The sequence below is a fragment of the Balaenoptera ricei genome, chromosome 3 (assembly GCF_028023285.1).
Source record: "Balaenoptera ricei isolate mBalRic1 chromosome 3, mBalRic1.hap2, whole genome shotgun sequence".
Lineage (NCBI taxonomy): Eukaryota > Metazoa > Chordata > Mammalia > Artiodactyla > Balaenopteridae > Balaenoptera > Balaenoptera ricei.
In genome coordinates this window covers 147,923,171-147,946,676 of record NC_082641.1, presented here as the reverse complement: position 1 = coordinate 147,946,676, position 23,506 = coordinate 147,923,171, and the positions used below count along the sequence as shown (strand labels likewise).

At 48.7% G+C, this 23,506-nt stretch overlaps 1 protein-coding gene across 2 annotated transcripts in view; it reads left to right on the top strand.

The window, feature by feature from the left end:
• SLIT3 (slit guidance ligand 3) overlaps positions 1–23,506 on the top strand; it is a 618,579-nt gene that overhangs the window by 492,972 nt on the left and 102,101 nt on the right. For both annotated transcript variants that reach the window (XM_059917657.1, XM_059917656.1), the window contains 4 exons: positions 2,220–2,291; positions 6,229–6,300; positions 19,154–19,297; positions 20,774–20,937. In XM_059917657.1, coding sequence (XP_059773640.1) covers positions 2,220–2,291; positions 6,229–6,300; positions 19,154–19,297; positions 20,774–20,937 — 452 coding nt within the window. The remainder of the gene's footprint in view (positions 1–2,219; positions 2,292–6,228; positions 6,301–19,153; positions 19,298–20,773; positions 20,938–23,506) is intronic.

Genomic DNA, 23,506 nt, shown 5'->3' with positions numbered 1-23,506 from the left:
CTACCTTCCTGGCCAGGGCCACCACCTTCTGCACCCGTCACGGTGAAATGGAAGGGAGACTGGAGATGCCAGCTCTGTACCCAAATCGCTGTGTCCAGTCACTTGTGGCTACAGGTACTTTCCCTGTGGCCGCTGTTCCCTTCCTGCAGAATGAAGAACTAAGATGACATGACCGCCAGGGTCAGTTCCCAGCTAAACTATCACTTCTCCAGTTTCCACTGCCCAGCATCTCCAACTCACGAGACATCTCACCTTGTCCTTAGAGACGGGTGCATCCAGAAGTCTAGCTGTGAACTGAAAATGAATTTGCCCTGACAAGGCTAAAGCAGAGGGCTTCCCCACTGGTCGCAGAACCTCCTCTGACATGGTAGAGGGCCAAGGACCTTGAAGGGACATCACATTAAAAATGTCAGGGAGGGCTTCCCTGGTGGCGCAGTGGTTGAGAATCTGCCTGCCAATGCAGGGGACACGGGTTCGAGCCCTGGTCTGGGAAGATCCCACATGCCGCGGAGCAACTAGACCCGTGAGCCACAACTACTGAGCCTGCGCGTCTGGAGCCTGTGCTCCGCAACAAGAGAGGCCCGCGCACCGCGATGAAGAGTGGCCCCCGCTCGCCGCAACTAGAGAAAGCCCTCGCGCAGACACGAAGACCCAACACACCCAAAAATAAATAAATAAATCTAAAAAAAAAAAAAAAATGTCAGGGAAAAAAAAACCCCAAAAAACAAACAAATGAGGCTCTCTCACTAGTCTGATCGGAGCACCGACCCTGCACGCTTGCCTGAAATGCCTTGCTAGGCAGGCAGGCTGAGTTGCGAGCAAGATTAGGATAATCCGGAGCATTTGCTTGTTAAGACCCTTATACAAAAGCAGAGCTCTGAAGAAAAGGCCAGTGTAAGCTGACTAGTTTGCGAGCACAATCTGTGCATTTGTTAGAGGCGATCTCGCCTGCTAAAGGGATAAGTTCAACAGCTGTGCCTAAGAGACCTTAACCTGTGGAGTGTCTTTCAACTCGCAGGTCTTGGAAACAAGGAGGGAAGGGAGCAGAGGACTAGGCAAAGGTTGTTGGGCAGCCCTTTTGAAGGATAGTAGGAGGAGGAGAGACACAGGCAGAAGGACTGAGCTTAAGAGGCTGTGGGGCTGGGACGTCTGGCCTCGCTGGAGGCAGTTGCTAAGGAATCTGCTTAGATGTTCTTGCTTGGCAATATTCCCTTGCCTCCTCCTTGTTGACCCTCCAAGACCCCAGCTCTCCCTCTTCTCCACAAAAGCAAACACCCATTGATTTATTTTGGTAAAGAAAAGGAACCAGAGAGGTTCATTGTAGCTGGAAATTGGAGCATCTCCCCTTCCAGGGACAGGAGCCCAGAGGCTGTCCCTGAGCTAATAACTCCTAAGAGAAGTCTCCATCCTCAGGAAAGTGTTGTTAGCGAGACAGGCGCTCAGAAGACACTGGGGTGCAGAGTGGGCAGCCTCCGGGTCAGGGAGATTCCTGTGCGCCAACAAGGCCAGGTTAGCTGCCTTCTAACACACAGCAGCCTTCTCGCTCACATTATCCCAAAGCCCTGATCGTCATCGCCCTGGGCTTGCTCCCATCTGAGGAGGACTGCCAGCGACAAGCCCACGTCTCAAAGCCATCCCATGAGAATCTCATGATGTCTTTACATCACCCGGCCTGGAAGATGCACTGAACCAGACAGAGACTTAAGTCACTGCTCAAAACCTCCATTCAGGTCAGGAAGGAAAAGTCACTGAGGAGGTGAAATGACTCAGGACTTCTGGGGAGAAAAATAAGCATTTGCCAAGGCATGAGGCAAGAAAGTGAGGCTTACAGGAACCTTGGGCTGTGTTTGGGCAAGGCCAGCTTTTGCTTTGTTTATGCTATAATTGCTTGGTTATGAGACCTACGATGAGGCCCTAATCTCACTGGCTTCCATTTCCCACCTGCTCACGTGTGCATGGCCATATGTCAAAGCCAAGGTGCCATGAGTGAGCATTCTTTGGAAGCCAAGGAGAGTGATACAAATGTAGTGCATTTTATCGTGCGGCAGTTGAACTGAATGATCCTTAAGCCCCTGTTCGCACACTATGAATAAATAAATTGATTAAGTGATGAATTCATCCTCACCATTTTGCATACCTGAAATGCTTGGTTCACACTTTAGGAATGGCCATAGCACACCTTTGAGCTATGTTCTCAGAGTCTCTGGTTAATTTTTCAGAGACATCAGCAAGAATCAGATCTCGGACATCGCTCCAGATGCCTTCCAGGGTCTGAAATCGCTCACATCGCTGTAAGTGGGGAGCAAAGCGCGTAGGGTGTGGGTGGGAGCATGGGCGAGGGGGGCGTCCATATTTTTCAGGGGGTGTTTATCAAGGTTTTATGTTCCCTTACACACCTGTGGCAACCTGGTAAAAGAAACAAATATTTCTTCAGGGGAAATTGATCTTGGGGAATATTTCTACAACCCCAAATGCATTATTTTTATTGATTAAATGCCCAGCAGCCTTCCTAGTTATTGGCTTCTAATTCAAATGCATCTTCTTCTCTAACCGCACTCCCATCCCACATGCCTAGGCAGTGCTGTCCGGGGAGGTGGAGGGAGAGAGTCGTAATGTATGATTATTACCATGTACCCATTTTACTTGTGCACGTGGCCTTGTCAAGGAAGGAGCTCATTTTCTTCCTCTGATTTGAAACCTTTTTCTCCAGACCAACCTCATGGCTATTGTCCTGAGAAAGCATCAACCCCATCCTATAAGCCTTTCTTTTCTTTGATTTTTAAACCCTAAAGCAGCCTAGTGGATGGAACCAAAGCTATGCCCACCAGGGACTCAGAGACCCTCAGGGGCAGGGAAGTACAGAGCTTTGTCCTGATTTCTGCCAGTGACTCACCCTGTGGCACAGGAACTGTCACTTGAGTCTTCTGTGTGCGTTCCCTCACTGGCAAAATGGGGACGATGACACCTTTCCTGCCTGACACACATTCATGATTACAGTCACAACAATCATTGGCAGTACTTATTGAGCACCTACTGTGTACCTGGTACTATTCTAGGAGGCTTGCAAGTTTCATCCTCACCATGACCTAAAATATAGGATCTATCCTCTTCTGTCTTTAATGGTTGGAGAAATTGGGTGATCTAAGCTCCACACAGACAGAGGTTTTTATTTCTTTTGATCCTGGCTGAATCTCTGGCACCTCAAACAGTACCTGGCACGTAGTTATTGTGCCAAAAAAATATGTTGAATAAATAAATGTAACTTATCCAAAGTCCACGGTAACAAGCGAGAGAGGCAGGATTTGGACCCAAGCAGTCTGACTCCAGAACTGTGCTCTTGATCCCCATGCTATGCTGCCCTCCTGAGATAACATAAAATGTATAAGATACAGCAAAGGTATCATCAGTTGATAGTTTTTGTATTATTTGGTGACCTGCCCACCCAGGCAAGAGTAAGGACGCTCAGAGGCAAGCTGTCCATGCTTTGTCTCTCTGTGCAACTGGTTTGTTTAATAGATGAGTGGGCAGGTAACCAGACACACATTCTCCCCCGACCTGGCCCTATCCCACTGGGAAGGGGCTGAAGACAGGGAAGTCTCTTGATTCAGTTGTTGCCTGCTGCTGGCGGAGTAAAGTAGTCTCATTTATCGGGTAGAACATCTGGCTGGGATATCAAAGACAGGATTGTGTGTGAGATTAGTGTCTGCATATTGTGCTGAAGATCACAGAGGAGAAGGGAGAGTGGCCATCTGCCACCACGATCCTATCCCTGTCCCCACCCTCCTGTTCCCCTTGTCTGCCGTCCCTCTGCCGGGATCTGGGAACAATCTGAGGACAGTGAGACGCTTCCTGTCTTGCAGGAAAAGAAATTCAAAATCTGGTTGCCAAACAGGAAATTGACATGCCACTAGCCAATTCTGAAATATATCAGGGCATTGTTTAAGTGAAGTGCCTCTCACCCCCAATGCATGCATTCAGCCATTCAGTAGATGCCTACTGTGTACTGAGTAGCCTTATAGGCACTGAGAATGTGGCAGTGAACTGGACAGACAAGACCCTTGGCCTTATGGAGCTTTGAATACCAACACCCCCAGTCCAAAGTCAGGAATGGCCAATGTAAAGGGCAAGAAAGCCCTTACCCCAGACCTGTTCATTCTTTTTTTTTTTTTTAATTTATTTATTTTTGGCTACGTTGGGTCTTTGTTGCTGCGCGCGGGCTTTCTCTAGTTGCGGCGAGCGGGGGCTACTCTTCGTTGCAGTGCACGGGCTTCTCATTGCGGTGGGCTCCCTTGTTGCGGAGCATGGGCTCTAGGCACACGGGCTTCAGTAGTTGTGGCACGTGGGCTCAGTAGTTGTGGCTCGCGGGCTCTAGAGCACAGGCTCAGTAGTTGTGGTGCACGGACTTAATTGCTCCGTGGCATGTGGGATCTTCCTGGACCAGGGCTCGAACCCGTGTCCCCTGCATTGGCAGGAGGATTCTTAATCATTGTGCCACCAGGAAAGCCCAGAGCTGTTCATTCTTTCAACAAATATTTATTGTGTTAGATCCTATTCAGATTTCAACTCTAGGGACCCAGCCATGAACAAGCCACATGATGTCACCACACACAGAACCTATACTCAAGGGTGCAGGAGGCACAGAAAATGTTTAAAATAAATAAATGTATAAGTAATATAACATGACATAATGAAAAGGGATGAAGAAATAGAAATAGAGTGACAGGTGGTAGAAAATGTTGACTAAGATATTCAAAAGAAGCTTCCCAAGGACGAGGTGTTGGAGCCCAGATCTGAAAGGTGGGAAGGAAAGTCAAGGAAAGATCTGGGGATAAAGCCAGACAGGTCTACACCCAGGTGCCCCGAGGTGGACCCACAGCCCACGTCAGCCTGCCGGAGTGTGGTTTTGACCCACTGAGGCTTAGCGACGCCCCATACAGACACATGATTTGAGAAACCCCTCCCCACCCCAGCCCCGTTGTCCCTCCGGCTTCTGCTACACTGGAGGTTCTGACATCAGCGAACAGACAGTGACACGACTGCATTTGGCACACTGAGCAGTGGGACATTAATAGTATGAATTACAAATGCGAGCCTGAGCCATCGTGCTGACTTTTATTTAGCCATTAATTTGTTGAAACATTCATGAAACACACCCGCAGGCTGAGCGGGACGCTCACTCTTCACTCCTGGTGGCGTCTGGAGAATGGGGAGTTGGGTTTATCGCTCCCATTGACCATTTCCTCATCCTCATATTTGGCCTCGTCAATGACACATCACAGCCTGGATTTGCAATCTAGTGGGGACCGAATCCTGCCTTCATTCAAGGCACTCCAGGGCTCGAGAGGGAATTTTTTTAAAAAATTCTTCTTAGCTAAGTTCCCCCCATCTCGGAGGAGCCTGGACCCAAGAGACAGCAAGGTCTGTGCCATGGATGAGAGCAGAGAGAGGCCAGCAGTGTCTTCGGGGGAGGCAGACCCAGTACACTTCTTCCCCAAGCCTCACAGGTCACCAGAGACCAGCCCTTGAATAGGGCACCCAGTGTGAGGGACACTGTAGGGTGGAAGAGAGAAGGGTAAAAGAATTCTGAGTTCCTTGGCTCCTGGAGCTCAGAGGATAGGAAAAAAAGGCTGTAATGTAGAAGCTGCTGGTACCGCGATAACAACTCCTTGCTCCCTAGTTTTTCCTAAGAGCCAGTCCTTGACTCAGCAGTCCCTGAGCCATCTAGATAGGACCCCAGATACCCAAAGCCCTGTCTAGATGGATGATTAAAGGACTCAGCTCAGGAATTCTTAGGATGCAACAGGATATTAAAAGGAAACGTTCTATAGGCTGGGCTCAGCCTGATCAATACCCATTGAAGACAAGAAAACACAGGGCTGGCCAGCTTCCCACACGTCTTATTTATTGCTGGGGTGTGAGTCATATTAGCGGCTCTGGGAGATACCACAAAGGGATTGCGTCTTCCTATTGTGGATGATTTATTGAGTTGGGCTGCCCAGGAGTAGAACATGATGGAGCCCATTTCTCCTCGCCTCCCGGACAGCCTGCCCCTCCAGCCCCCAGTGGCACTAGCCCACTGTCTCACTGGTGAGGAGAAGGTGAGGCAGGCTGGGGAAGCCGGTGCTCTGAGATGCCCCTCAGAGTGGGCCGAGCTGGCGACCTCCTACTTGAAGGAGTTCCAGTGGCCTCTCATCCGCAGTGACCACTGTCCTCTCTGCTCTTTTCCAGGGTGCTCTATGGGAACAAGATCACCGAGATTGCCAAGGGATTGTTTGACGGGCTGGTGTCCCTACAGCTGCTGTGAGTAGGAACTTTGTCACTAATCGTGTCTCTGGAACTATTTGCAGGCTCTTTCCTGCAAACTTTGAGCCATGCTCTGTAGAGTTCTTCTTTTGACTTTATGCCCATTAAAAGGAAAAAAAAAATTTTTTTTTGAGCTGTCCACCCCGTACCTCCATCACCTCTTCTCGGTGGAAGGAGAGACAGGGAGTTGGCAGAGGAAGGCTAAGGTCAATGTAAACGAGCTAGATGATACAGCTCGGGAGCCTGGCCCAGGTATGAATCACTAACCTCAGGCTTGGGGGGCTAGAAATTAAGCCAGAGATGAATCCTACAAAGGGAAGCATCGGGCAGGGGTGTGCTCGGAACTTAGGGAACTAAAATATTCATACACCGTATTCCAATATGAAAGCTGAAACAGAGCTGCCGGTAGACGTGAGACCTTGAAGAAGGGTAGGGGTGGGGCAGTGAAATAATTAGAGAAGAGCGTGATCAGTCACCGGCGTGACTCTATCTGGGTAAGATATGGCTGAGCTGGGAAGCGTTTATTTAATTTAAAGGAAGATTTGTTGCCTCAAATTTTAAGCTCTGGGATAATTTATTTGCATTTATTTCATTGTGGTCATTTGAGCTTAAATGTTTGAAGAAGATAAATGAACTCTGATGTGGAGAGGCCAGGAAAGGAATTTAGCTCATCCTGTATTTTAAGACTTTATGATTGGGGGAGAATTATCTCTGGTTTGCGATCAGGTAGCCATAGTATCTACACGCATGTACTATGGGTGTGGGGAGTGTGTTTGTGTGTGTGTGTGTGTGTGCATGCGCGCGTATGCATGTCCATGTCTGCTCAGGGACCATCACGATTCCTATTGGTATTAGGAACTGATCTTGAGTATCCTGTGAGCAATGGAAGATACCAAGTTTCAGAGCAGTAAATGACTTGCCCTCAGTCACACAGCAAAATAGGTGTGGAAGCTGGAGTAGAGCTTATGGGGTCCTGTGGCTCAGAAGCCTCCCAGACCTCTGAATAGCACAAGATGTATGTTCCCAGAGGCATACATCTGAGTACAGATGAATGTGTGTGCGTGTGTGTGTGTGTGTGCATGGCACATTTGTATATGTGCCATTGTAAAATCACCTCCAAGTCACAGGCAGGAAGGAAGGGGCCTGGGGCCTCCCTGCTCCCGTGGGCAGTTACGTGAAGCTCCATTATGAGCTTGCACACAATGTAGTCAAGTTATGGCTCCGGATGGGTGGGCGGCCAGGAGCAATGGTGAAAAGAGGAAGGTTGGCAACGCATCTCACATGGTGGCATCCAAAGAAAAAGGAAGTGAGACTTTTCCTTTAGCCTTTTCTTCTCACATCTTTACTCCCTACCCTTCCCACGTCCTGTAAGACTCAGCCCTGGACAGAGTCTCCTAAGACAATATACGAATGTGAATCATGTCCAGATGAGATGCCCAGCTAGTTTCCAGGCAGCACATCCATCACAGCAATAGTCAGGTTTGTTTCAATGAAGCCGAAAGCAAGAGAAAGAAAATTCTGTTCTTTTTCTCTGCATCCCACCCATCCAGCCCTTCACACCTCTGTCTCCGTGTCTATCTCACTCTCTGTGTCTCTGTGTACCTACCTACTAGTGTTCAAAGGTTGCAGCCCTTGGTGGGCCTTTGTGACTCTTTGTTTGAATGACATGCCAGGGCTCTGCAGGGAGCTGGGGGGTTCACAGATGGTATTTGCTTGTAGCAAAGAAACTGTAAGTTATAGCTGCCACTATAAGGCCAGTTAACTGTAGCTATTAATCCCTTCCAAGAAGAGTAACAATAGCATGGCCTAGAGTTAGATTTGGAGGTGGTGTGTTTCACTGGGCTGGAGTGAATATCCTTTTACAGTCTGTGTTTTGATTGCAGAAAGCTCTATGCCCTTGCATGCATTAAGGAGAAACGTAGCATGCATCAAAGTGTCTAGCACAGTGCAGGGCATGTAGCAAAGATTCCATAAATGCATGTTTTTTAAAAAAGGAAATGTATCCCAGCTGCAAGCTGACAGCAGTCGTGAGATGACTAGAGCTAACAGTACTTTGCATGGACCGGGAAGGCAACTCTGGTTGAGTATCACCATTTTGAGTAGAGGGAGTTGAGTAGCTGGGAGTAAAGACAAAGCATCCCCCCCTTCTCTCGAGACCGAGAGTTGACACAACTCAGGCCACCTCACTTTCCAGAAAGAACCAGCAACTGTAGCCGTCATTGGGCTTTGACCTGCTGTTGAGCAGTTAGAAAGCAGGTCCTGATTAGATCTAATTTAGCGTTCAGCCCGCGGTAGATTGGATTTCTCCTTGTTAGACTGGAGACACTCCGATAAGAAGGCTCTGATTAGAATACCCTGCTAGTCTGGGAAATTTCCTGTCCTTTGACTCGAAGACTTTTTGCAAGAGGTTTGTGTTTTTTTCTTCTCTCTCCATCTCTCAAGTTATGGGTGCATCACAAAGCCAAACAGTCTCTGCCACCCAAAATGATCTTGGATGTTTCCTTTCTGGCACTTGTCATGACGCTACCAGGAGTAAAGCAGGTGCATTGTAGTTGGTTGTCCTGCCTGCCCATCTCCCCTTTCCCTGTTTCTCTAAACTTTTCAGCTATTCCACCACACTTGCCCAGCCTCTTCTGTACCCAGCCCTCCTGGGTCATTCTCTTGCCCTGTTTATTTGGGCAGATGGCCAATGCTGATAGGAGGATGTCTCAGTCTTCAGAGTTTCTCAGAGGCTGCAGCAAATGGGTCTCCATGGACAAGCTTCAGCAGTCCTGGGAAGGACCCCCAAACCCCTATCCTCTTGGTGTCAGCCTCTCAAGAGTCATCTCCTTTAGTTGGACTTCCAAAATCTTCAGGGCTTCCAGGACAGCCTCTCACCCAGCTGGTATGGAAACCCGTCCCACGCACCCTGGGACAAATCCTACTACTCTTTTGCCGATAAGTTTCTGTGATAAGTTGTCTCAGTGTAGTTAGAAGGTTAGGAAGCTCTTTCTTATACTAAACCTCAGTAATGGCTTCTGGGAAACTCGGAAAAGGCTATTCTCATATTCTTCAAGTGTTTGAAAATAGCTAGTATGTCTCCCTGTAATTAATCCTAAACAGGTTCAGTTCCCGCAGACTTCCACTGTATAAACACACATTTGTTATTAGTAACAACCCTTATGATCTTCAGGGGATGCAAGGGAGTCTGTCTGTTTCCTTCCTTAAAACAGGCTACTGGGACACGAGTCAGGTGCCCAGTAGGGCAAGAAGTATGTTTAGAGACTCCCTCCTAAACTGCAGAGAACTGAAATTTCCCACATAGAGACATCTCAGAATCCAAGGTTAGGACCGGACATGCCACTGGGCATGCGCGCCCGACTCTGATCACCCGAGAAGTGACCTGTCCTCTTCTCCCAGGCTCCATCCATGCCCTTCCTCACCAGAACTGTGCGAGGGCTTTCTCTAGTTGCGGCAAGTGGGGACCACTCTTCATCGCGGTGCGCGGGCCTCTCACCATCGCGGCCTCTCTTGTTGTGGAGCACAGGCTCCAGACGCACAGGCTCAGTAATTGTGGCTCACGGGCCCAGTTGCTCCGTGGCATGTGGGATCTTCCCAGACCAGGGCTGGAACCCGTGTCCCCTGCATTGGCAGGCAGATTCTCAACCACTGCGCCACCAGGGAAGCCCTCACCAGCTGTTTTGCGAGTACAACTACTGCTGCTGCTGATAACAGCTACCATTTATTGAATACTTAATATGTTCCAGAACCTGTGCTAAGCAATTTCACGTACATCATCTCATCTAACCTTTACAACCATGCTAAGAGAAAGGCATTGTTCAGAGGCCCATTTTATAGACGTAGACACTGAGTAACTGACGGGTTAAGTAACTTGGCCATTGTCTCTCAGCATGTAAGCGATGGAGCGTTGGAACGCAAGCAGTCTGAATCTGGAGTCCACACCAGAGATATCTGCTTCTGACCCAGTCATGGGCCAATCTGCAGAGCTAGTTTTGTGATACACGAGACAAGACTTCCTCACTGGCTCAAGCCAAGGAGGGAGTACTATGGAACTGATGCTTTATCAGCTCCTCTTGTTAAGCCTCAGTCTAAATCACAGACCCTCTGTCTCCCATGGAACTTCCTCTGGTTGACTGTCCTCACCCCACTAAAGTTCGAGCTGAGCCCTGTAAGAGGGCAATCAGGAAGCTGCTTGTTCTTAAAGACTGGGTTGAGGTGAGATGATGAGAATTCTCCCCAGCAGTAGAAGCAGACTTCCTTTGTGATGCATTTTTGAGGGAGGAATTCTTCCCTCTCTTGTGTACCTGGAGCTTCCTAAGGAAAGCTCTTGGGGGGACTTAAATTCTGGAATCATTCCATGCTTTGGTCATTGAGTGAATGGTTTATCCCACTTAAAGGACTGATTAGTAAGCAGGTAGCAGTCAGATAGGCAAGTTCCACCCTAGTAGCTGTTGGGGAGGGAAGGGGCAAGCCAGGTCACCCTAGGTGAGGCCCTTGATCTCCTGAGAGCAGGTGATGTCTCCTTCATCCGGTCTCTCAGAAGCTCAGCTTCCCTCTGATTACCTTAGGAGGTCCCCGTTGCTTGCACACTCTTCCTCGTGCCCTCCTAAATCTGTGGAGTCAAAGGAGGTCCTATTTTTCAGACAGGCCGCCCCGTTGCTGCACTTCAGTTTGAGTCACCATGACAACCCACAGCCCAAGACCAGCAGTGCAGTCATTATCAGGAGAGAAGAAAGCGTCATCCTTGCCCCCAGGGACTTGGAGGGTTCCTCTTGTTTCTTTGTGTGAGTGTTTAGCATGGCGTGGCCCAGAGCACCCATTCACAGGCTCAGAGAAGATTCTGGGCGGGGTCAGAAGTCCTTGACCTCGTGACACCAGATGTCACCAGGTTCTTCCCCATGTCCAGCCTCAGGAGATTGCCAAAGGTCAAAATACATCCCCCGTATTTCATATGGGAAAGATAATAGCATGTTTGTTCTAAGGCAAGAGAGTGGTCCTTATTACAATGAGTAGATAAAGATTCTCAGGGTGGCAGAGGGTTAATTCTAAAGAAATTTTTCTAAAAGAGAAAGACACAATAATGAGAGGGGTTAAATCTAAATCCTGGAGCTTAATCAGGGGTCCAGAATGGCTCCCCTAATTGGCATCCTCACTAATAGTTAATGCCAGTGCTTAATAGTGGGAAATACTTGCAGGGATACACAGAGAACTTTTTTTGATAACAGAGAGCCTTTGTAACCCATTCCTGAAAAATCATTCCCCTACAGGCGGAGCCAGAGAAAGGGTTATGCCATGGGGTTGTTGGTACATCTTTCCCCTCCTATGGATGCATCTGAGTGTTTACGAAACAGAAACTGACCCCACCCCCACCCCCCCCCGCCACCTGCCAGTGTCACTGTAAGAAAAGGAGGCTCCATGAATTCCCCGCCTGGCGGGAGCCTGGGCCCATCTTCCTATCCCGTGGTCTTTCCCGGAAGGGCTTCACTTATTCTCCAGGAAGGGACTGCTGCGCTCTTTCTTGACACGTTTTCTGAGAAGACCTTGTACACTCCAGGTTTGGAATATGCTTTTGGTGTTTGCAGACAAACACGGTATAAGTAGGAGGAGTAGCCTTAAACCGCTGTCTTCCGCAGACCCGTGGGCAGATGTGGAGAATATAAATATCACCCAAATGAGAGCTCGGGGCCACTGAATCAATATGTGAACCACTGGCGTTACCTAGGTGATTTTGATGCAATTTATCATTAAGCCTGATTCCAGATGTTTGTGTTTTCCAAACCTTGCGGCCAAGGCTGTGAGCTCAGGGGAATCTTCTTGGAGGAGGAGATGTGGGCAAGGGCAGTAGCTAAAAATGGGGCCTCAGTGGTCCTCTGCCCCTGTAGCCAGAGACGGGAGCCACTAAAGAGTAAGAACAGCTGCTACAAAGTGCACCCCCACCATGTGGCCTCTTTAGGGTGACTGGGTGCGGGGGTCCTTTTCACAGGTGAGGGTGGACCTCACTTCCCTCCTGTGGCCCATCTCCCCCTATTACCTGCACCCTGAGTGAATGAGGCTGCAAGCTGCTACGCGCGATGAGAGCACCTGGGACTTCTCTGGCCGGGCCAGGCCCGGTCCCCCAGCGGGACTGGAATCAGAAGAGCCCTCCTTAGCCCAGACTGAGGACTCATGCTGTTCGTTCCCCCTCCCCCCGCCCCACGCTCCAGCTCTGAGGCTCCCAGTGGCTTCTGTTTCCTGCCTTGCTTTTTTCTGAAGGCAACAGCTCCTGGAAAGGATTATCTCTCCGCCGCATCGTTAGGTTGATTAGTCAATGGGCTGAGTGCTAATACCTCTTGACATGGAACATATGTGGAAGCTGAAAGGGCTCGGTGAAGGGGAGGGCGGGAAGAGTGCCTCGTAGAGCTAACACTTAGATGTAAGTTTAGAAGGTGATGTCTGTGTACTCGCACTCTCCGTAATTTCCTCTGACGGGAGCGCGGCTCTTTGCTTTCGTCTTATTGTAGAATCATCACTGAGTTAATGGGAGTGGCTACAGAAACCTCCTTCTACCTCCTTCCACAAGCTTCGGGCGCTTCCCACAGTCCCTTCACAGGCATGGGAGGGGGAGCAAAGGCTTTTGAACTAAGATAGCATGGATCCAGATCTCAACCTACCACTTACTAGTTGTGCAACTTTGGTCAAAAGCACTCAAGCTTTTTGAGTCCCAGGGGTCTCATCATCTGTCAGATGGAGATTCCATAAGTTAATATTTGTAAGGAGCTGAGCAAGTGCCTGGCCACACATAGTGCTTTATTACCTGTTAGGTCATGTGGTCCCAGCTGTTCAACCTGGCCTGATCATCTCAGCCCCACCCCCGGCCAACCACCATCTCTTTTTTGTTTATATGACCTCCACGTTTCCTTTGGGAGGTGAGTCTGGGAACGGGTGGCCCCGCAAGATGGTTGGATCTGCTTCTGGGGAAATACTGATGAACACAGTACATCTCCAACCCCTCACCCCTCACTGGATCCAATAATGGATCAAGCTGAGATCTAGTTGGGGGCATCAGAATTTGGAGTTTGAGTACCAGGCAGCCTCTCGAATGAGGCGAGCTGGAGCATCCCATCTTGCATAAGGGATGCTCTTGTCTCTGCTTCATCGCCGTCCCCGGTCTGCCTTGAGTGAGAATTCAGGGTGAGGGGAGTACAGAGCCAAGCATACCAGCTCCTAAATCGGCATTTAGTCAATGATGCGTGAAGGTTGAGACCCTGCTTTGCACAGGTGCAGGCCCCTCAGTGAAGAGCCTGCCATTGTGCCAGTGGCAGTTTAGTGAGCATTTCAAAGAGCAATCCCATCGCAGCAGCTTGGTGCTGGGTTCTCCCTAAGAGTCAGCAGGACTCCTGATGCCTCTACACAACGAAGAGGCAAGCAGTCTTCCGGACCCAACTAGACGTCCACCTGAAGTGTGCCCAGGTGCATTCCGAAGCTAGCAAAGACAACCACTCCCCAGAAACAGGCAACACCTTCCACCAGGCACAGGAATGAGAGGATGGATTTTACATGGTGGATGAGAGAGGAACTTTGGAGTCGGACAGGCTGGAAGTTCACTGGGCAACCTTGGTTAAATCCATCACCACTCTGACCCTCAGTTTCCTCATCAGCAAAATGAGGACAAGCATAGTGCTGCCGTGAGGGTGAAAGAAAATACTACATGGAAAGTGCTTTGGAAAACCTTTGGCACAGGGCTGCACACAGAGCTGTGGTCCCTGGAGATGATGCTGCATTATTAATAATTCACACAGCAGTTACACCACTGTTCCTCAAAGGGGAATGAACTGGGACAGATCAAGCAGCCTTGATGGAGAAAGAGGCAGAATCCATCCCTCCAGTGAAAGAGGGAGAAGGCCTATGTTCAGAACTTCTTACAGAATTGCTGAACCCCATTTCAAATAGTTGTTTACTCTCTGTTTGCTCCATCATAGGGTGGTTTTTCTTTATTTTTATTTTTTTAGGGCGTTTTTTAAAATTAATTTTTATTGGACTATGGTTGCTTTACAATGTTGTGTTAGCCTCCACTGCACAACAAAATAAATCAGCCATACACATACAGATAGCCCCTCCCTTTTGGACTTCCCTCCCATTTAGGTCACCACAGTGCATTAGGTGGAGTTCCCTGTGCTATACAGTATGTTCCTATCAGTTGTCTATTTTATACATAGTAACAATAATGTATATGTGTCAGTCCCAGTCTCCCAATTCCTCCCACCCCACCCCTTTCCCCCTTGGTATCCATACATTTGTTCTCTACCTCTGTGTCTCTATTTCTGCTTTGCAAATAAGATCATCTATACCATTTTTCTAGATTCCACATGTATGCGTTATTATACAATATTTGCTTTTCTCTTTCTGACTTAACTTCACTCTGTATGACACTCTCTAGGTCCATCCACGTCTCTACAAATGATTAGGATGTTGTTTGTTTGTTTAATTCCCCTGCAACTCTTGTCCATGTACCAGAGAGCTCAGAGATCCTTTCATGGAAGCCAGACCCAGCTGAGTAGCTGCCAACCTTCCTCCCAAAGGATAGAGGACAGAACGACAGGCTGTTAGATGTCGCCTGTGCTGGGGATCAGTGAGGCTGTCCTCGGCATCTAAATCTGGATAAGCAGCTTAATTTTATCTCTCCCTGCACCGATGCATCTTGCCTTAGGGAGCCAAGCATCCTGGGAGAGAATAAGTGATGGGGAGACTCTGCCCTTTTGTGTTTCCTTTTGCTCCTGCTTATGCACTGAAAATTGTGCCAGCCTGGGTTGTTTTGATGCCTTACATCTTTGCGATAACATCTCATGCTGAGAGACCTAGGAGCAATAGGGAACAAGAAAGTGGGCAGAAAAAGAAGCCTCGATAGTTCTGATGGGTGAGGAGGGTTGCCAGAGTGGCCTGCAGTTTAGATAACCTTTCAAGGCAGATCAGAGTTGCACTCCTCTCTCCCCATAGCCATCCGCCTTATCCAGTGTCTGGCGTTCCCCAGAACCAAGTACAGCAATTGGACTCATGAATCTACACTAGGGTCTCAAATCTAAATGCCTACTCAGGCAAGGTCAGTAGAATAGACTTGTGAAGGGCACACAATAGGGAATAGTGAGGACTGTGGCAAACAGAGCATATGTCTTATCTAAAGGGAGCAGCAACCCCATGGCTGACTCCAGTGGGCCCAGTGTTACTAGAGCTTCTGACTTTTTTCAAGAGAAAATAGAAATCTGATGTGTGTGAATGAGAGAGAGAGATGTCCCAATTTTTTTATTGAAGTATAGTTGATTTACAATGTTGTATTAGCTTCTGATGTACAGCAAAGTGATTCAGTTATACATATATATGTATGTATATTCTTTTTCAATTCTTTTCCATTATGTATAGTAGTTTGTATCTGCTAACCCCAAACTCCTTTCCCCTTTCCCCTTTGGTAACCATAGTTTGTTTTCTATGTCTGTGAGTCTGTTTCTGTCTTGTAAATAAGTTCATTTGTATCATATTTTAGACTCCACATGTAAGTGATACCATATGTTTATCTTTGTCTGTCTGACTTACTTCACTTGGTATGATAATCTCTAGGTCCATCCATATTGCTGCAAATGGCATTATTTCATTCTTTTTATAGCTTTTTATACATTTTATATATATTATATATATATATTTATAGCTGAGTAATATTACATTTTATATATATATACATTTTATATATATTTTTATATAAATATATACTTTTTTATATATATAATATTACATTTTATATATATATACATTTTATATATATATATTACTCAGCTTTTTATAGCTAAGTAATATTACATTTTATATATATATGTGTATATATATGTGTGTGTGTGTGTGTATATATATATGTGTATATATATATATATATATATAAACATACCACATCTTCTTTATCCATTCATCTGTCGATGGATACTTAGGTTGCTTCCATGTCTTAGCTGTTGTAAATAGTGCTGCTATGAATATTGGGGTGCATGTATCTTTTCGGATTAGCGTTTTCTCCAGATATATGACCAGGAGTGAATCATATGGTAGGTCTTTTTTTTAATTAATTTATTTATTTATGGCTGTGTTGGGTCTTCGTTTCTGTGCGAGGGCTTTCTCTAGTTGCGACAAATGGGGGCCACTCTTCATCGGGGTGTGCGGGCCTCTCACTGTCACGGCCTCTCTTGTTGCGGAGCACAGGCTCCAGACGCGCAGGGTCAGTAGGTGTGGCTCACAGGCCCAGTTGCTCCGCGGCATGTGGGATCCTCCCAGACCAGGGCTCGAACCCGTGTCCCCTGCATTGGCAGGCAGATTCTCAACCACTGCGCCACCAGGGAAGCCCTGGTAGCTCTTTTTTTAGTTTTTTAAGGAACCTCCATACTGTTCTCCATAGTGGCTGCACCAGTCTACGTTCCCACCAACAGTGTAGGAGGGCTCCCTTTTCTCCACACCCTCTCTAGCGTTTGTTATTTGTAGACTTTTTAATGATGGCCATTCTGACTGATGTGAGGTGATACCTCATTATAGTTTTGTCCCAGTTTTTAACACGCTGGGAGGGCTGAATGAACAGAGTTGCATGTGGATGTTGCAATATGCTGCAGGGAGGATTCTATCCTCAGGTCACGAGATTGGCATTTCTGACCTGGTCTCTTTGCTGATAATTCGGTATTTCCTAGCAAGATGATGCCCTCAGAAGGCCCTGAACATCAAGCTTTGGTACATATCATCTACCGCATACTTTATTTTTCTTTTTAAACAAGAGAACCAAACAATGTGTGTGTGTGAAGGGTTCATTCCTGACCCGTGGGGACTTAGCCCTGTTGGATCCTCTCCCTCTTCTCCCTGTTTCTCTGCCCCATAGCATCCTCCTTGGAATACCCCCCAAATAGAGTGATTTTGACTAAAATTTAATATACAAAGCACAGTAAATTCTTGGGAGAGATTGCTACAAAGGGGATAGACAGATGGGTGGGGTAGATAAGGCATTCATAAAGAAGAAACTAAACCCTCCAGAGACCTAGAGTACCACAACTGCATCCAGCATGCACCTTGGAAACGTGTGACCTTGAACAAGCCCACCAAACTCTCAGCCTCAGTTTCCTCAACTGTAACGTGCAAGGCTGGCTCTGCCCATCTGCCCAGGTTACTGTGAGAATAAAAGGATGTCAGGAAAGCACGCTGGAAAACATGAAAAGTATTCTAGCAACGTGAGCTTTTTTTGCCACTGGGAGGCAGGAGGACATCTGTGTGAACCCTTGGGACCCTGCCCGTTATTAGCCAGATTAAACGTCAGTTCTTCTTCCTCTTGTCACCGCCACAGCTGCCTGCCTCACAGGACGGGCCTGCAGCAAGGGAGTGGGGGCGTGGATGATTGAGCTCCCATGGCAGCCCCTCCGTTACCAGCTCCAGTGCCCTGGACCCTGGCATCAAGAGCCTCCAGAGGCAAGCCAGCCATGGTGCATCCCATGGGTCCCTCCCCATGAGGGAAGCTCTGAGCCAGCATTGAAAAGAGAAATTTTTAAAATTCCAGCTTTTTGCTGGTTAGCTTAGTAACCCCCTCACTTTCATTCAAGAGTGGGTGAGCAATGATTTCACACGAGGTTCAAGGGCACAGCTAGTCAGTCTAGGATCATAAAGGACATTTGTAGGACCCAAAGTGCTTGCCTTGCCAGCCCCATTCTGGAAAACACTTCTACAACCCTAATGGCATCACCTAGGATGGACCAGCGTTTCACCAGAAAGGCAGCTTCCTTTTATGCTTCTTTTTTTTTTTTTTTTTTTTTTTTTTTTGGTTTTGGTTGGCCGGGGCGGGTCTGAAGAACTAAAACCATGGCAGAACGGGGTCCCTCATGGATAGGAAGTCTGACCCTGGGGGATAGGTGTCACCTTAGAGGAGAGTGACCCCCTGGATTTGCATATGGAGTTGAGTGTATTTCTTAATAAATGCTTGTGCTAAGCACTAGGAATAAAGGGAGGAATAAAATAATGTCATTTGTGCCATCATAGAACTTACTGTCTTGGGTGGGAGGCAAATGATAAACAAGAAAACAAACAACTATCCTCTAACCACAAATTGAGAGAAGTGCTACAAAGGAAATAAATAGGGGGCTATGAGAGACAATAGTAGGGGTCGCACTGGAGATGAGGGGGTCAGGGCAGGCCTCTCTGAGGAGCTGACATTTGGCCTCAGATACAGAGGAGGAGAAGGAATCACCTTATGAAAGGGGTAAACAGCGTGTTCAGAACATGCGTTATTTGCGGAATCACACAGGACTCCATCCATGTGTGTGTTTGTGTTTCTGTGTGTGTGAGAGAGAGAGAAAGGATGTGTATGTCTGTGCACACATGCCTACCCACGGCTGTATTTTTTCTGGGACGATGACCTATAACTTTCATCAGATTTCCAATGGGATCAGTGATCCAAAAGAACTCTAAGGAATTTTCTGAATCAAAATTACCCTTAGTCAATCAGCTAAAGCATCAAAATAATTGTGCCAAATGATTTTTTTTTTTTTTTGAGTCCTGGAAGCTCTGCATGCTAAAGCAGAAAGTGGAGCACACAGGGTGCCATTTCGGGTCTCCCTCTGAGAGCATGGGTGCAGGGGAAGTCTCCAAGTGATCGGTGTGCCACACAGCGTCCGTGGTGACCGGGTGCATGAGTGCCCGGACGTGTTCGGGGGTTCGGTGGCCACAGGCATGCAAGTCCCTCTCTTTCTCTGCTGAGGGCGGGAGCCCCTGCTGTAAGGAGAGCACTGGGAAGCCTGCAGGCGTGGCCCTTGCTCCACAGGTCATCACAAGGATTAGTGAGTCACCAGCCTCTCTCTCCTGCCTGCAGGCTCCTCAATGCCAACAAGATCAACTGCCTGCGGGTGAACACGTTTCAGGACCTGCAGAGCCTCAACCTGCTCTCCTTATACGACAACAAGCTTCAGACCATCAGCAAGGGGCTCTTTGCCCCTCTGCAGGCCATCCAGACGCTGTGAGTATGCCACCTCGAGTGCCAGCGTGTGCCCAGGCAGCCAGCAACCCCAAACACGTAGTCTCAGAGAACATTCAAAATGAAGGCAGAGTGAGCACGTCCAGGAGGAGTCCTGGAGCCTGCAGCGAGAACGGAATATTAATAATAGCACTAGCTTGGGATTTCCCTGGCAGTGCAGTGGTTAAGAATCTGCGCTTTCAATGCAGGGGACGTGGGTTTGATCCCTGGTCAGGGAACTACCATTTCCACATGCTGCATGGCTTGCCCAAGAAAAAACAATTTTTTAAAAAATCATAATAGCGCTAGCTCGCCTGTACTAAGCACTCACACAATGCTTGGCACCCCACTGGGTGATTTCCCTGTATCCAAACAGTTACGCCTCACAACAACCCTAGGAGGTAGGTGCTTTTGTGATCCCCCATTTCTATGCGAGGAAACCAGAGGCACAGATAAGTTAAGTAACTTATTCAAGGTTGCACAACTAGTAAGAAGCAGGATTTGAATCCAGGCCGAGCAGCTGCTCACCTGCTTTTGTAACCACTGTGGCCACTGTATTCTGAGCAGGTTCCATCTCTGCTGATCACCCATTCCTGCCCACCAACGCCCGCAAAACCAAGCCTCTGGTACAGGCACACTGTACCAGAATAATACGGGAGTATTTCACCACCCTCGTTAGGGAACAGTTCCTCACTCCCAAGCCCTGCAGACGTTCCTAAATAGTTCCATTAGATAGATGACACCTGAGTACGGATCTCAGCCCATGTGTCTGATGGCTCCACCCCTAAGCTTAGACCCTAGCTCCAGCCCCAGGCCTGACCATGAGCCTGGGGGCTTCTGGAGCCCTTCTGAGTCGTCTGGCACTTACTGCCCCTGTAGCCAGAGACGGGAGCCAATAAAGGGTAAGAGCAGCTGCTACACACTGAACCCCGACCACGTGCTGAGCACTGAGTGTGGTGCTTTGGATAGTTTTCTCACTGAGCCGGGGGAAGCCAGGCCCGTGGTGCTGTTGCCCTTGTGATGCTGAGGATGGTAAGAACAAAACCCGCTCCTATAAATGGAACACCCGCCCTGTGCCCGACACCATGCCAGCTGCTTTATGTACCGGCTGTTCCTGAGCTTGGAGAAATAAAATTCAGTCTGCCCTCAGCATAAACCCTAAGCCTGCAACTTTCATTGCCCTTCAGGATTGGCGTGGGTGAGACTGGAGACGATCAGGGGTGGGTCCTGACCCAGGTGGGGAGAGTAAGGAAGGCTGATTCCCCAGACGGGATGCCAGCTGCACCTGTGACTGTCTTTTGCAGACAGCAGACCTCAGACCCCCCTCTCCGGGTCTCGTCTGAGAGCAGCTCCCACCTCCCCCGAGGCCTCCTGGGGCGATGAGGGAGGGAGCCTGGCGCCAGAGCCTAGCACCAGGCAGGGTGGTGGCGGAACGTGGCACCAGGGGTCCCATCTGACTAACTCCCGTCCCTCTCGCAGCCACTTAGCCCAAAACCCGTTTGTGTGCGACTGCCACTTGAAGTGGCTGGCCGACTACCTTCAGGACAACCCCATCGAGACCAGCGGGGCCCGCTGCAGCAGCCCGCGCCGGCTGGCCAACAAGCGCATCAGCCAGATCAAGAGCAAGAAGTTCCGCTGCTCAGGTAATCAGGTTATGGGGCAGGGCCCCACCTTCCGACTCAGAGTACAGCAGCCCCGGAGAGGCCAGTAATCCAATCTGGAGGACAGCGCGCCCTGTAATGGCTCCTGGGGAGCGTCTTTGCAAATTAAATTGGGAAAATTCAGTTAGCCCCGCAGAAAACCAATTAGCTTATGGATTTAAAATAAAACACACACACACAATAAAAGCATTGTGGGGAGGAAGGGGGGTGATTTGGGGAGAGACAGAACCGAGGCAGCAGCACATCTCCCGAGCTAGGTGGAAACGAGGGAATGAGGCAGCCTGTACACATGCGATCTTTTAGAGGCCACGATTTATTTAGTTTGTATTGTGTTAGTTTCCAAATCACGCTCCCCAAGTGGCAGATAGAGAAATAAATATACCCCCGGCCAGGCTGCAGGAAGCATGGAGGCTTGGGGCCCTCCTCTCCTCCTCTATGGCCACCTTCGGTACAGCCCTTGGACCACAGTGTATTCTAGGGTTCACAGGCGTTTTTGCTCTCTCCTCCACCCCAGATGGGTGCATTCTGAAAATGGAGAGAACAGCAAAGAGTGTTGCTCAGAGAGAAAGCAAAGCCTTGCTCTCTAGTTCCCAAGCTCTCTCCAGAAACCTTCCTCCCTACCGCACCCAGAAATGAAACGGGGAGGGAGGGGGCTGGTGGATGGCAGGGGAATTCTCAGCTCATCTTGGAAAGAGAAGTTGCTCTCCTTGACCCAAGAGCTGGATGAACAGGCAGTTAAAAATGACTATCATTTGTGTTGTTTGCTACTGGAAAAAAAATCACCAAGCTGCTTTGTGCTCCCAATGGTGAGACGCTGATAGTATGATGTGGTGAGATGGGGTGAAGCCAACCCTCACAATCTGTGTGTCAGCAGGAACTGTTCTTCTGTCCCTGCCCGGAGCATCTTGTGTCGGTGGGTTTTCCTGGGGAGAAGGCCAGTGTCGGCCCTAGTCGCCGGGAGAAGACCAGCAGGCAGACCTCCACTTCTTTCACGTTGTTCTTGACCTCAAAGTCAAATTCTTCAGTCCATGCCTCCAGAATGATCAGCCTGAGCTGTTTTATTTTTTTCAACAGAAGCAAATACCTTGAGAGGGCTTGGAGGGACCCCAGGGACTTGGCGGCAGTCTGAGACATCGATCTCAATGTGTCTTCCCCAGAATAACAATGTCAGTTACAAGAGCAGTTTCTTGCCGCTGATGAGCAGCTCAGGGCTTCTAGTTTGACTCGGTGTTTCCAATAGTCCTGTGAGATCAGCAGGAGAGGTCCCCTTGCTGCAGCAGAGGGAGCTGAGGGCTCAGAGGTGAGGGGGCACCCCATGGTCACAGCAAGCAAACGGTAAAGGCAGGCTCGGACCCCAGGTCTGGCTCACTCCTCAACACCACGCAGCATGTAGGAGAGAAGGACCATTTGGGAAGGAGGCCCAGCTGCTTGGATGACTTCCTTCCCCAGCCTCATGGCCCCGCCCCCAACCTCAGGTCCTGAACTCTTTCCTTAAGTTCCTTCTTGGGGCCGCCGCATCTCAGGGAGGAAAACGCTCTCCCAGCCCAGAGCTGTGCCCTGAGGCACAATCGTCTTGTCCCCGGGCCCTTTCCTCATGACTTACACCTCTTGTTCCTTCTGCCTCCTCTCTTCCTACCCACGTCTGGCTGGGGCTGAGTTAATTACCTCTAACAGCAGTTGTGCCCAAGAAGAGGGGTGATAAGAGGCCGAGGAGGGCAGGGTGCCATCTGCCAACCCCGATCCCTCAGTCTGGGGGCTGGTGGGGGGGTGGTCCCATCATGATCTCGAGATCCTGATTGATGCCAAGACCCTGGGGCATAGGGCGGGGATGGAATCAGCCCAGGGATCAGCCATTGCCTCGGAATGACTGTAGGCTGGGTTTGGGGATGGGGTACAGACAGAACTAAGTAGGAGAAAGAGGAAAACAGCCAGTAGACCTAGAAACAGTAGAGCTTAGTTCTAGCTCTAGATCTGCCACTACCTACCTATCTTTGCACTGGAGGAACCCTGGCTTCTTTTCCTATGTGGGGTAGGAATGATTGGAAATTTTACAAAGAAACAAATAGGGAAAAGGGAGAGGGTTTTTGGATTGACCCTGTCTAAAAAATTTTTTATACATCAATACTAACCAGAAAGATTATTCCTATAAAGGTAGAGAAAGTTAGAGCTGTGATGATCCTAACATATAACATTCTATATACTCTTATTTTATGTAGCTACAGACAAGAGAGGTCAAGAGAGCTAGCTACTGGTGCACTCCAAAGGCCTTGGCTTTGAGAGGCACTGGGGCCCAGACCTGCTTAGCATTGAGGGATGCAGAAGCCATAGCTCTAAAGCTCTGTGTTTCCAGGAAGCTCAAGAAGAAAGAAGGAGGGGCAGGTGACACGTACTGGATTTGACAGATAATAAGTCTGCGTTTTACTTTCCCCTAGAAGCACTCCCATTGCAAAGACAGCTGATGTAATTAGGAGCCAATTTGAGGGCTGCTCTTGCAACGCATAAAGCCCCTCCTTAGGCTGGGCATCTGGCTTCCCAGCTGCACTGTGTCTGC